The sequence below is a fragment of the Propithecus coquereli genome, unplaced genomic scaffold (genome assembly GCF_000956105.1).
Source record: "Propithecus coquereli isolate 6110/MARCELLA unplaced genomic scaffold, Pcoq_1.0 Scaffold516, whole genome shotgun sequence".
Taxonomy (NCBI): Eukaryota; Metazoa; Chordata; class Mammalia; order Primates; family Indriidae; genus Propithecus; species Propithecus coquereli.
In genome coordinates this window covers 1,134,181-1,146,843 of record NW_012151019.1, presented here as the reverse complement: position 1 = coordinate 1,146,843, position 12,663 = coordinate 1,134,181, and the positions used below count along the sequence as shown (strand labels likewise).

The window sequence follows — 12,663 nt, the reverse complement described above, 5'->3', positions numbered from 1 at the left end:
TAGTCTCGCAGCGGTGCTCTTGTTCCTGTCTGCACCTGGCCGCGTCCTTACCCTTCAAGCCCCACCTCAGCACCTCTGTCTCCAGGAAGCCCTCTTTGCCATGCCAGGCGGATTACATATCCTCTATTCCGTCAGGCTCCCTTGACACTCTGTGTCTTCTGCTGTCACCACCCTGGTCACATTGACCTGGAAATATCCCCACGGCCCAGCAGATCTGAGTTCCCCTGTACCCACCATAGACCATCACATTCCTTCACACAGATTGGAAAAGACGCCCCTTGCTCTGGGTGGACAGAGTCCCACAACAGGACAGAGGTCCTGACAAGTAGCCCACAGATGGGTCTCAGTTCTACTTGTCCCTGCAGCCATGCAACTGTGGCAGGGAACAACGTCCATGACCATATGTGCTAACCTTGAATTTATTTACCTTTTGGAGAAGATTTTCGACTTCCCCTGCCTGCCCCCACCCAGGAACTGGGGTGATCCCTGCAACAGACCTGAGAAATCAGGGTCTAGGAAGCATCCTCGTTTTAAGAATGGGGAGACTGAGGCACAAAGCTGTTAAGGACTTGCTCGGGGCTTGCTGCTGGCCTGGAGCGCAGGTCTCCTGGATCCTAGTTCAGTTCTTCCCACCGTACTGCTGAGTAAGTTTTCTGACCCTGAAGCCAGGCAGATTTCAGAGTCCCTGTTGGTTTCGGGCTGCGTGGGCTGCAAAGAGGCAGTTCCCGGAGAGCGTTCCTGGCCGCCCACGCTTCCCAGCAAACTGGGGAAGAGGGAAAGCCACCACTGTGAGTTGGCACTTTCCTCCCCGGAGTCCTGCTCCATGTGACCTTCCTTCAAAGGAAGGGCTTGCTGCTGGCCACAGCTACCACCGTCCCTCACCCTGGTGACCCTGCCTGGCAGGAGACACCCCGGTCCTGGATTCCAGCCAACCGGATGTGTACATAGCAGATGTGTGCCAGGCTTTGCAGACAGATGTGGCCTCGGGGCTGCTAAGTGGGGAGGCCAGGCTCCTCTGTGAGTGTGTGGTGTGGGGAGGGGGGCGGTTGTCACACCAGGGAATCCGTTCCTCTCGCTCCCCCCCACCAGGGGTTCTGCTTGTCTCTGCCCACCCCACCTGCAGGCCTGACCCTCCTCAGCAGAAACTTGCTCATCACTATGGCAAACTTGGTCCACCCCATGAGGGTGTTGTGGGGCCACCCCAGGCCAGGCCGCTTCAGGACCAGTTTAGGACCTTTCATTATGGGCAGGACTTTGCACCCAGCCATCATGGCTGGCTATGGTGACCGAGAGGCCACAGGGCCAGGCATGCCCAGTCTCTCTGCGGAAACCCTCAGGGCTTCTCCTAACACTGCTGGCCCAGCTCCAGCCTCCGGCTGCAGGGCCAGTAAAGGCTGTGGGGAGGGAGCCAGCCTGCCAAGGAGAGAGGGGACAAATGCCAAGGAGGAGATGCCTCCCTCAAGAGGCCGTTGTGTGGATTAAATAAAATAATGCAGGGGAATCGCTAACTAGCGCCAGGCAGCCCTGAAGCTCAGCTCCAGTGATGCCATCTCCTGGCCCTTGATCGGGTCCCCCATTTGCCCAGTCACACCTCCCTGGGGACGAGGCATCCAGATGACAAGAGTTCTGGGTAACTCCCCTCCTGCTCTCTAGCGGCTCGTGAAGGCTTCCTGGATTCTCCTGATGGGTGGACCCCAGCATTGGCCTCACGGCGGGGTCCTGGCACACACATGCACATGTACATACGTGTTCTTATAGCGGTTCCCACTGGCCCACTGGCTAGCTCTGTCCCTCCTGGAAGCCAGGCATAAGCCACCTAGGGCAGGGCTGGGGACTAACTTACCCTCTGAAACCCACCCCAAACCTGGGCCCCACCTGGGCAAGAGAGTGTTTGGGTAGATGGGGTTTCCCCCAACCTTCCCCACCAGGCTTAGGCCTAGTGGGAGGCGGTATGTACTGGGCCTTGGAGCTTGGCACGAGGCTGTGTAGCCCAGCCCAAGGCCAAGGGCAGTGTCTCCACTCGGTGGGGACAGGCACTCTGGGATCATGGCCGGCTTCCCTCAGCTTCTGGGTATTTGCCTGTTTTCTTGCATCTGTGACCTCTGGGGCGAGGCAGCATCTGGAGCCTCCCCTGCATCTCACCTGGAGCTGGCCCGGAGCCAGGGTCTAACAGGTGTTTGTTGACTGGCTGAGTGAGCTAGCTGGTGCCGAGGAGTTTAATTCAGCCCAGTCCAGTTGCCATTCCCTGGGTACCCTGCTCACGGCCATTCACGCTGGGGCTCCACACGAGCTTTGGGTTTTGTTCTCTGCTGTTTTCCAGGGCCTGGAAGAGCAGGCACTCACAAATACCTATTTTATTCAATGCCGAGGACACAGACATGAACAGTCCAAATGGTGGAGAAAGCGGAAGTATCAGCAGGCAACTGCACTTGAGGGGATCTCTCTTGTGAAAGAGACAAGCCTGGGGGACTGTGGGAACATGGATAAGGATGGTTTGGCCCAACACGGGGGCTTAGGGAAGGCTTCCTGGAGATGGGCTTTGAAGGATGTATAGGAGTTGACCAGGGAAAGACTACAGGGCATGGTATTCCTGAGAGAGGACAGGATCCTCAGTGGCAAGCTGGGGGGTGGGGGGTAGTTTCTGAACCCGCCTGGGAAGGAGGGTAGGCTGTGAACGGGGGGGCTGGGCTAGCTGAGCAGAGCTCCAGACCCTTCAGAAAAGGAGATGCCATTTTCAAAAGGGCTTTTATTAGACTCCTAACATGGTGCCTCTTGTAGCAACTGCCAGAAAAAGGGCCTTGTCAGTTTTCCCTGTGGTGGAGGCGGGGCTTGTCCATGTATCCGTGGAGCCGGCCTTGCTTGGTTGTCCCAGCGTGCGTCTGGCTGCTTCTGGCAGGGCTTGGAGATAGCTGCAGAGGACCGTGGGCACTGCTAGCTGAGGGCAGGCGCTGGTGCAGGAGTTGGGGGGCCTGTCTCTCAACACACACCCTGAGATGCTCCTGAGATGCTGGCGGGTCCAAAACATCCCAGATCCACCCTGAGGGGCGCAGGGCGCAGCTGTGGCCAGCACCCTTACGTTGCCCAGTCCTGGGGACACTGAGCTCAGGCCCTTCCCTGGAAAGACCAAGGATGCGGCGGGCGTGGGGGAGGCAGAGGGACCGGCCTGAAGGGCTGTGTGTGAACAGGCGCTGGGCTTGTTTGCCGCGGCTGGCTGGAGAGCCTTTTCCCTTTTGGAGCCTCAGTTTCCCCTTCTGTCTAATGAAGAACATGGCCTCTCAGTGCCATGGCTCTCCCTCAAGAAGGCCCTTGGGCACGTCTTCAGGTTATTTTCACAATCACCCTGCACGCGCCCAGTGGGAGGCACGCATGCGCGCTGTGTGGCCATCGGATTTGGGGGCACGTGCTGAGCGAGTGCGGCGCGTGCGCGAGGACGCGCCAGTGCGCTCCTCCGGCCGGGCCAGTCTCCTTCAGTACCGCCGCGGAGGGCCTCACAGGAAGTTGGGCTCCCGCACCACCAGGCAGGGCGGGCTCCCGCCGCCGCCGTCTGGGGGCCGGTACACGAAGTGGAAGTCGCGCTTGGGCTCGCTCCGCAGCAGGTAGCCCTTGATGCGGTGCGGCAGCGCGTCGTCCGCCAGCTGGAAGCAGCGCCCGTCCACCAGCACGAAGAGCCGGTGGTCCTGGGGCTGCACCACCTCGAACTTCTCCGCGCACTGGGCGCACAGCGCCTGCGCTGGCGTGTCGGCCCGCGACGCCAGCGTCCGCGACTGCTGCTCCGGCTCCAGGTACGACACGCAGATGAAGTCCTGCGGGGCGAGACGGAGGGCTTGCGGTCACCGGCGGGGCCAAGCGGGCGCCTGTCGCCCCCACCCCAACGTGGAGAGCTCGCGCCAGCGGGGAGCTGCGCGCCTGCGTCCCCTGCCTCTCTCCGCGACTGGGCCCCTGGGCGACCTGCGCCCCAGCCTCACCTCTCCGCTGCGCTCACTGTTGGGGGCGATTCCGAGTCGGTTTGGGTCCTGGCAATGAGGGGCGAGCGCGCCCTCTGGTGGCCGGTCCACACGCGCCCCATCATTCATTCATTCATTTACTCACTCACTTACTCCCTCACCGAGTCCCAGTGCACTCCAGGGGCAAAGCTGGGCACAGCATACGTCAGAACGGGAAGCGCAGAGCCCACCCCAGCACCACGCAGTCCGGGCAGGCGGCGTGGTCCAGCCCCGGGGGCGGGCGGAGAGGGCACTGGGCGCAGGAGGGCGGGTTCTGCACGGCACGAGCAAAGCGAGGTGACGCCCGCGGGGCCCTCGCAATGCGCACGGCACACTCACGCGGTCCGCTGCGGCCCGGGAGGGACCTCTGGTGGCCTGGCCCGTGTGGCCGCCAGTTCCATGGCCTGCCTGGCTTTGAATCTGCTCCCGCTTACTGTTTGACCCGGACTGCTTTGAGCCCCGGGTCCTCAACTATAAACCAGGTAACACCAGCCTCACGTGAGGTGTGAGGAAGCGCACAGCTGGCTGCGAGCCTGGAACTGCCCTTTGCTGTCCCCAGGCTCCGAGCAGGTGGCAACGGTGCGTGCGGGGCGCCCCCCTGTGGACGGAGTGTGCCCGCAGCCTCCCCCAGGAGGAACACAAGGACCACAGCACAGAGGTGACAAGCGCGGCCACAGGTGGTGAGCGCTTATGAGGCGCCAGGCTCCATGTCAAGAGCTTCACTGGGACCACCCATTTCTTCTGGGAGGAGGAAAGCCCAGCCCACTCCTTCCGCCTCTTAGTGGCTGCCTTAAGGCTCCTTGTCCTCCATTAGCTTCCCAAGGGTCCTTGACACTTCCTGGTGACTGGCTCTGCACTTTCACTCCCCAGGGAAGGGATTTAAGGCGCAGGGTCAGAGGTGCTGCCCTCCCCAGATCCCAGATACGGTGCTGAGGGGCTCCTCATCCCAGTGCTGGGTGGCCCATCCCACTGATGCTCTGCCTGGCATCAGGAGCCCACAGGCTGGAAGCAAGAAGGGATGCCTGGGGCAGGCCTGGACCAAGAGTGTCTGTATCCCCAGAGTTATCGGGGGACAGGTGTGCCAGAAGCGGGTGGGGCACAGTGTGTGCTGGAGCCGGCTCATGCTGGCTCATTAGCTTGGGAGAGCAAACTGTGTGCATCTCTTTCCAACTCCAAGTTCAGTGATGCCAAGTTGAAATTGGCCATGGTGGGAGTATTTACACCATGGAAATTGACAGAAGCTAAAATCAGAGCTTTTTCTTTTTGTACCCCCAGTGAGCCAGTTATTAAATATTTATCAGGATGCTATTTGATTAGCCACAGTGGGCCTGTGTAGATAGAAAAATTGAGTCTGAGAGAGGGGCAAGGATTGCTCCAGGTCACGCAGCAAGCTAGTACAGAGCTCGGTCCAGAACTTGAGCCTCCTGCCTCCCAGGCCTGGGCTCTGCCTATTATAGATGGGCCATCTTGAAAGCCAGGAGTGGGGTTCAGGACAGGTGTGCTCTGGCTGCCAGGGCAGTGAGTCTGAACAGCTGCTAACAGCTTTGGATTGCTGTCCGGCTTGCTGGCCTGACCCCCTCCATTCTCCGCACACCTGGTCCTGCTCTGTCCCACACCCTGGCCTGGGGCCCCTGACACATGTAAACCATGGGCCCTGCCTTCCCAGAGGTACAGCTTCATATGCAGAATGTTATAGCACTGTCGGGGCTGGGGGCAGCAGCAGGAAGTACTGAGGGTAGGGGGGCGGGAGTAATCAGGGAAGGTTTCTCAGAGGAGGGGGCTGTCTCGTCTTAAAGGATGGGCAGTGATAGCCAGTGAACAAGGGGAGACAGGTCAGCTCAGTGAATTGGGCTCGGTGTGTTGGGGGAAAGGGGGTAGCTGGATTTGATGCAGGCTCCGGGTACGTGGGGTGATAGGAGTGGCGGAGGGGTGAGAGTCCAGCCAGGAATGGTTTGAATACTTAGTCTGTGTAGAGAGAGGCGGGGAGGGGCGGGCGGCTGGATTGGTGGAGAGCAGGCTCGGGGAGTGGGGACCTGGGCAGCTGCTGCATTTGCCCAGGGACCAAGGGGCAAGGATGTACATCGGCTCGTGGGTTCCCCAAAAGCACGGACTGGGATGACAGGTCCACATCTCCAGCCCTAGCAGGGAGCTATGACATGGTAGGTGCCAAGGAACGTTGAATAAATACCTCATTCCTCCTGTACCCATCTTTTCTGCCCAACTAGGACACCAGTGCCCAGTGATAGGTTTCTAGGCCCACCCACGTCCCGGGCACAGAGCTAGACACGCAGTGGTGGGCAGGGGCTGGGGGCCTTTCCTCTGGCGTGGGAATCGCACGGTTCCCTTGAGAGCAGGGCAGGCCGCCAGAGCAGCCAGGAGACGACATCCGAAGCGGATGGTGTCTGCAGCAGGGTCCCGCTGGTCCCTCCCACTCTCGTCTCGGGTGTCACCTGCACGGAGGAGCGGGAGGCCCGGGCCTTGTTGAGCGTGCGCCTGCGCTCCCAGCGGTGGATGGAGTCCTGCACCTCCACGCTCAGCTGCCGGGTCACCGTGATCTTGTCATAGTTCTTGATGTGCTCCAGAGCCCCGTAGGTGGTGGTCAGATAGTAGGAACCTGCGGGGACAGGGTGTGCAGGCTGAGCTAGGACCCCCGCCCCCGCCCACCTGCAAAGGGAAAGGCTGGTCCGGGCATGGCCCGCCCCGCCCACCTTCGCCCCGCCCACCTCCTCCAGGCTCCACCCACCACCGCTGCCTGGGGCTCACCTGAGACATGGTCGTGGGCTTCTATTGCTGAGCCAACTCCAGCCTACCACCCACAGCGAGCTTCCCAGAGTGCAGCCCCCAGCCCTCTCAGCCCTGCTCAGAACTTTACATTGGCTCCCCTTCAAGACGAAAGTCTTGCTTATTTTTCAAGTGATGTTTTAAAATGAATTTTTAATTTTAAAATGACTTTTAAAATTAAAGGATACACAAGGAGCTGAGACCTGTGGATGCCTTCAAGGTAGGTAAAGGGTGACTGGGAGACAGGGTGGGCGGGAGGACTGTTCATTGTGCATCACGTACAGCCATCCTGATTGGTGACAGTGCCTCTTAATATTTTTCAACTTTAGGATGCCGCAGACGCGATTTGCATTGAATAGAAACGGAACTTCAAGTACCCATACAACCATGGTTTTTCACTTTGACAGTATTCAATAAATTACATGAGATATTCAACACTTTATTATAAAATAGGCTTTGTGTTGGATATTTTGCCCAGCCGTCGACTAATTTAAGTGTTCTGAGCACGTTTGAGGTAGGCCGGGCTAAGCTATGATGTTTGGTAGGTCAGGTGTATTGAATGCATTTTCTACTTAAGATATTTTCAACTTATGATGGGTGTATCTAGATGTGACCCCATCATAAGTCAAGGAGCATCTGTATGTGCTTTAAAATTTTAAGCCATATGCATGTATAAATTAATCTAAAAAATTTTTTAAAAGATGTAGAGGAAATTTTAATTATACAATTCAATGCAATTTTTAAAGATTTAAAATAAGCAAAATATTTGAATTATTCATTTCTCCATTTCTTCTGACCTTAATTCACACATCTTATTACCTAATGTTTCCTAAACGAATTTAAGCTTTGATATACTTCAGATTGTAAAATTTACATGAAGTTTTAAGATTAAAAAACCCAGCATTTTACAAGTTCATTTTCCTTAGCTTGTTGGAGAACTTGGCTAAAAGGTTTGAGAAGTACTAACTTTGTTGAGCCCACTTACTTTGGAGAGAGGAAACTGAGTCCCAGAGAGGGAGGGTGACTTGGCCAAGGTCGCACAGTGATCAGGGGCCAGAGGAGAACGAGGGCCCTGGGCACCCTGCTCTCCTCTGGTCTCCAGCATCACCCACATCCATGGCACTTCTCTGGGCTTCCCTACCACTGGCCAGGTCTTTCTGCCCAGCCTTCACGTGCCAGGGTGATGGTTTTAACATGAGACAGATTGTGCTAGTGACCCAGTCAAATCCCATCTGCCTCTTCCATTAATATAAACTGAACTCTACCTTTATTTGGGGAGGTAACACTCTACTGAAAAGGCTCAGTTCCCAAGCTCCCTTGCAGCTTAGATATAAGCGTAAGCCTCTGGGTGGGGCTTCTAGGAACACCTTTGAAAGGGACAGACTCAGTTGATGTATCCCTCTGGGTTTTTGCTTGTCCCCCTTCCTCCTGCCTGGAACACAGAGGCGAGTCCAGAGGAATAGCAGCTGTCTTGTGATAAGAGGTGACAGGTACAAAGACAAAGTCCTACATGCTAAGGAAAGACAGAAAGAGCTGGGTCCGTGACTCCCTGGTGGCAGGGCTGCAAACCACCATCCTTATCAGTTGCTTATCCTGGACTTCTTGATGCAAGAGACAAACCAATCCCTTGCTCTGATTTAAACCATTATTAGTTACATTGTGAATTATTTGCAGCCCAAAGCATTCCTAACTGTTACACTGGAGGAAGCTGCCTACATATCCCCACAAATTCTACCAAGCAATATGGGAAAAGTTCACACCCTTGTCAGGGTGGGCGAGGAGTAAGATAAAGGGATCTATGGCCACAGGATCCCCTGCGTAGCTCACCCTCCCTCTCTGGGATTCAATTTCCTCTCTCTAAAGTGAGGGCTCAACAAAGGTAGTACTTCTCAAATCTTTTAGCCAAAGCTTCTGACAAGCTAAGGAGAATGAACTTGTAGGCATCCACGTAAAATATTTTTTTAATCTTAAAACTTCATGTAAATTTTGCAGTCTGAAATCTCTCAAAGCTTAAATCAATTTAGGAAACATTAGGTGTTAAGAGTATGTGTGAATTAACTTAAGGTAAGAAGAAATGAAGAAATGAACAATTCAAATTTTTTATTTATTTAAAATCCTTAGAATTTCATGTAACTGTATAACTATAGTTAAAATTTCCTCTATATTTTTGTAAGATCATGTTTTAGAGTAAGTTATACATTCACATGGCTCAAAAATTTAGTTGAACTCAAAGCCCGAGTGGGCTAGGAAGCCACCCCCAGCCCTTGCTGCCCTGAGCGCCCATGTCCCCTGCTTGGCATGCCTTGACTGTTTCCTGTCTGTGAGTTTGTCTCCCTGGCTGGTAACAGAGGAGGTGAGTGCAGCGTGCGACTGTAAACCTCCAGTTTTGGAGTCAGAGAGCTCCAGGTCTCTACCCTGTGGCAGCCAGCCCAGAACCTCAGGTGAGTTACTGTCCTCTCTATGGCTCAGTTTCCTCATCTGCAAAGCCCATCAAGTTGTGAAAAGTAAATAAGATGAGTATATGTCAAGAGCAGGGCTAAGGAATGTGTGAGTAACACATGGTGGCTTCATGACCTCCAGGAGGTGCTCTGAGGCTGCTCACCCTGCTGGGTGAAGCTGGAGGAGGAACTCCAGGCCCTGCCAGTAACCTCTGAGGGCTCAAGCCCTGCCTCTTCGCAGCCAGTGTGGCCAACTTCCCTTTGCCTTGGTGCTGTGCCATGCCTGCCAGGACCACTAGGTGGCAGGCGACCCCACTTTGAGTTTTGGAGCCAGTTCTCTCTGGGGCAGGTGTGATGTTCATTGATTGGAAAAACCCACTGCCCCTAATTAGCCTAGTGTGGCTAGCTGTCAGCCGGCTTGAGGAGGGGATGTGGGCAAAGGAGTCCACGAGGGCACCTCTGGGAGAGGTTTGGATTTTGCGCTGGCTCTCAAGTGCCCAGCAGCTGCCTGGGTCTCCTGTCTGCCCCATGATTTCCCAGAGTGGTGGGAGCAGGGGAGAGAGGTTGGAAAGGGGGCTGGGGTCCCGTCAGTGCAGAGCTCAGGCCTCCCCACTGCTTACAGGAAGTCCCTGATCTCTCCTGCCCCATATGCCTGCTGCAAAGGAAGTGGGACCCAGTGGCTAGACCTTTGCTAAGTTACAGCATGTGGAACAGGCTCAGCGAACACGAAGGTCCCACAGTGCATGAAGGTCCCAAAGAATCTGACTTGCAAGCTTTCTGCTGAACAGAACAGTTTGCTCAGGTGAGCTATGAAACACACGAAGATGGGGCCCAGCTCCATCTCTCATCCTGCCCCGAGTGCTATGGTCTGAATGTTTGTCTTTCCTCCCCACACTCCCCAAATTCAGATGTCGAAACCCTGCCCTGCAAGGGGATGGTATTAGGAGGTGGGGCCTTTGGGAGGTGATTAGGTCATGGGGGTGCAGCCCTCATGAATGGCATCGTGCTGTTTTAAAGGAGGGCCCAGAGAGCTCCTTGCCCCTTCCACCACGTGAGGACACAGCGAGAAGGCGCCATCTATGAACCAGAAAGTGGCACTCCTCACCAGACACTGAATCTGCCAGTGCCCTGATCTTGGACTTCCCACCCTCCAGAGCTGTGAGGAGTAAATTTCTGCGGTTCGGACGTTATCCAGTATTTTGTTACAGCATCCCGAGCAGACTTAACATCCCGCTACCTCTGCAGAATGCTAGAGCACCCAGACTGTTCCAAAACCCCCAGTCTAGCCCAACGTCTTCACTTTCCCAAGCCAGAGAGGTTAGGTGACTTGCCCAAGGTCTCCAACCAGGCAGAGGCAGAACTGGGCCCCAAATCCAGCCTCCAAACTGCTCTTTTTACTCCACCCTGTGTTAATTCTCTTGAGGTTCAAGCAAATTAAGTGCCCAAGAGTCTGGGGACTCTGGGAGGGGCCCCCATCCCATGCGTCTCTGAGCTCCACGGGGGCTCGGTCTGCCTCCTCTCCTCTCCCCTTCAGGTAGCACCCCTCTTCTCGCCTGCACCTCAGGGGCTGAGGCGACAGAGCACCTGTACACCCCGCTCCTCTCCGCCGGCGAAGCCAGGAGGGCTAAGCTGGGGGAAATGCAGAAACACCTCCTATGCTCTACCCCCTGCCCTTGCGTCCAGACGCATCTAGATGGAAGTTCAAGGCTGTTAAAAGGCAGAAGCCCCCACCCAAGCTGGAGAGCCCCGAGTCATCTTGGTGCCAGAGGCAAACACCTGTGAGGCTGGGCCTGTCCTCGGTGCTGTGACCTCCCACACCCTGGCTGGCCACCGGAGTGGGGCAGAGAAGTGCAAGGGGGCACCTGTGCCACCCACCCCACCTGCTGGCGTGAGAAGCATGGCGTGAGTCTGTCTCTGGCCCTCGGAGTTGCCACAGGCAGTGCCTGACATCTTGTGGGCAGACAGGGCTGCCGGGGGCTGCGACTACTCAAGTCTGGAAAGCGCAGGCGGCAGCGTATTCAGGCAGCCTTGGTCAGAATCGGTGAACTGCTTAAGACTTTATGTATTTATTTGTACTTTGGCTTGTCCCCAAAATACTTCAGGTAGCCCAGAATAGACCATCTCTCCTGCCTAAAGGACCTCCCCTTTCCCACCCAACCCCCCGAAGCTTCTGGGAATAGCAAGAAGGATCCTAGGAGGCCACGGCAGGATTGGGGTGGGGGATGCAGGTCCACCGGAGGAGGCTGCTGGCCCAAGGATGTCCCAGCCACTGTGCCCGGCCTGGAGCCCTGCTTGGCTGCAAGGATTCAGGCTGAGGACAGAGTAGGAGGACCCTGGCTAGGGTGTGGCGTGCCAGTGCTCAGAGAGCCCCATGGTCTTGCTCCATCCCTCCACCCGCCAAAGGACTTTCACGGACATTGTCCCTCGGGCTTCACAACCCGGTGGGGTTGGTGTCATTCCTTTAGCAGGATTTTTAAATGATTTCTCCCCGGGTATATCAGCAGTACATGCCGACTGTGGAAAATATGGAAAACAGAAAAAAAGTAAAGAGAAGGTGATACTGCTCTGTGTTCAGGGCTTTCCTGTCACCTGAGTGCCACCCTGCCCAATCTCTCCAACCCACCAGCCTACTCCGTTTCTTCTCAACATTCATCCGGTGTCATCCGATGGGAAAGTCTCTTGTTTGCGTGTTTATTTAACCTGTTTAGGGTCTGATTCCCCCCCGGAATGCAGCTCCAGGGGAAAAGGGATGTGCTGCCACCTGGCACAAAGTAGCAGCTCAGTGATGTCTGTTGAGCGAGTGAGCAAATGGCCTTTGCCCAGGTGCCTATTAAGGGTCTGAGTGCTTTTCTTGTTGATGTGTAAGAAGAGCCTTTTATATATTAAGGCTGCTAATTCTAGGTCTATTGATTTGTGAGCACACTTTCCCTTGGTTTATTGTTAATATCTTATCCTACTTATGGCAATTTTTTTCTTTTTCTTTTCTAAACTTATGGCAATTTTTGACATGTAAAAGTCAAACCTTTAGAGGTGACATGTATGGAAGCTACAGACCACAGTGAAGATTCCTGCTGAGTGTCCCTCTGGGGAGTGAGTGCTAGGAAATGGGGTGCACAGGGTTTGGGGCATGAGGCCGATTCCGCTCACACCCCCGACCCCTGCTTCCTCCCACTCCCTGCTGTTCTTTCCCCTCAGGTTGGTGGAACCTGTGAGAGATGGGTCGGTGTGGCCTGGAGGCCTCTGCCCGCCTCTTCAGCCTTGTGTGGCTTCTGTGCGCCTGCTCAGAGCTTCCCTTCCTTGGGGAAACCATGAAAGCCTGAGGAGGTGAACATCCCAAAACGTGAGGTGCAGAATGAGGCACTCATTCATTCTCAGGAGGCTCTGAGCCTCACCACTCTTGCCCTGCACTGTAGTCCAAGTTTCTGGCATGGATGAATGGGTGGGTGGATGGATGGTTGGAT

The 12,663-nt window shown here is 55.5% G+C and overlaps 1 protein-coding gene across 1 annotated transcript in view; it reads right to left on the bottom strand.

Moving 5' to 3' along the window:
- Window positions 1-2,749: 2,749 nt before the first annotated feature.
- The window catches only part of RIN3 (Ras and Rab interactor 3), an 86,045-nt gene continuing 76,131 nt past the window's right edge, over window positions 2,750-12,663 (bottom strand). Inside the window, exons 8-9 of the mRNA XM_012656736.1 lie at window positions 6,434-6,597; window positions 2,750-3,803 (exon numbers count right to left, since the gene is read on the bottom strand). Of these exons, the coding sequence (XP_012512190.1) occupies window positions 3,489-3,803; window positions 6,434-6,597 (479 nt within the window). The 3' untranslated portion in view covers window positions 2,750-3,488. The remainder of the gene's footprint in view (window positions 3,804-6,433; window positions 6,598-12,663) is intronic.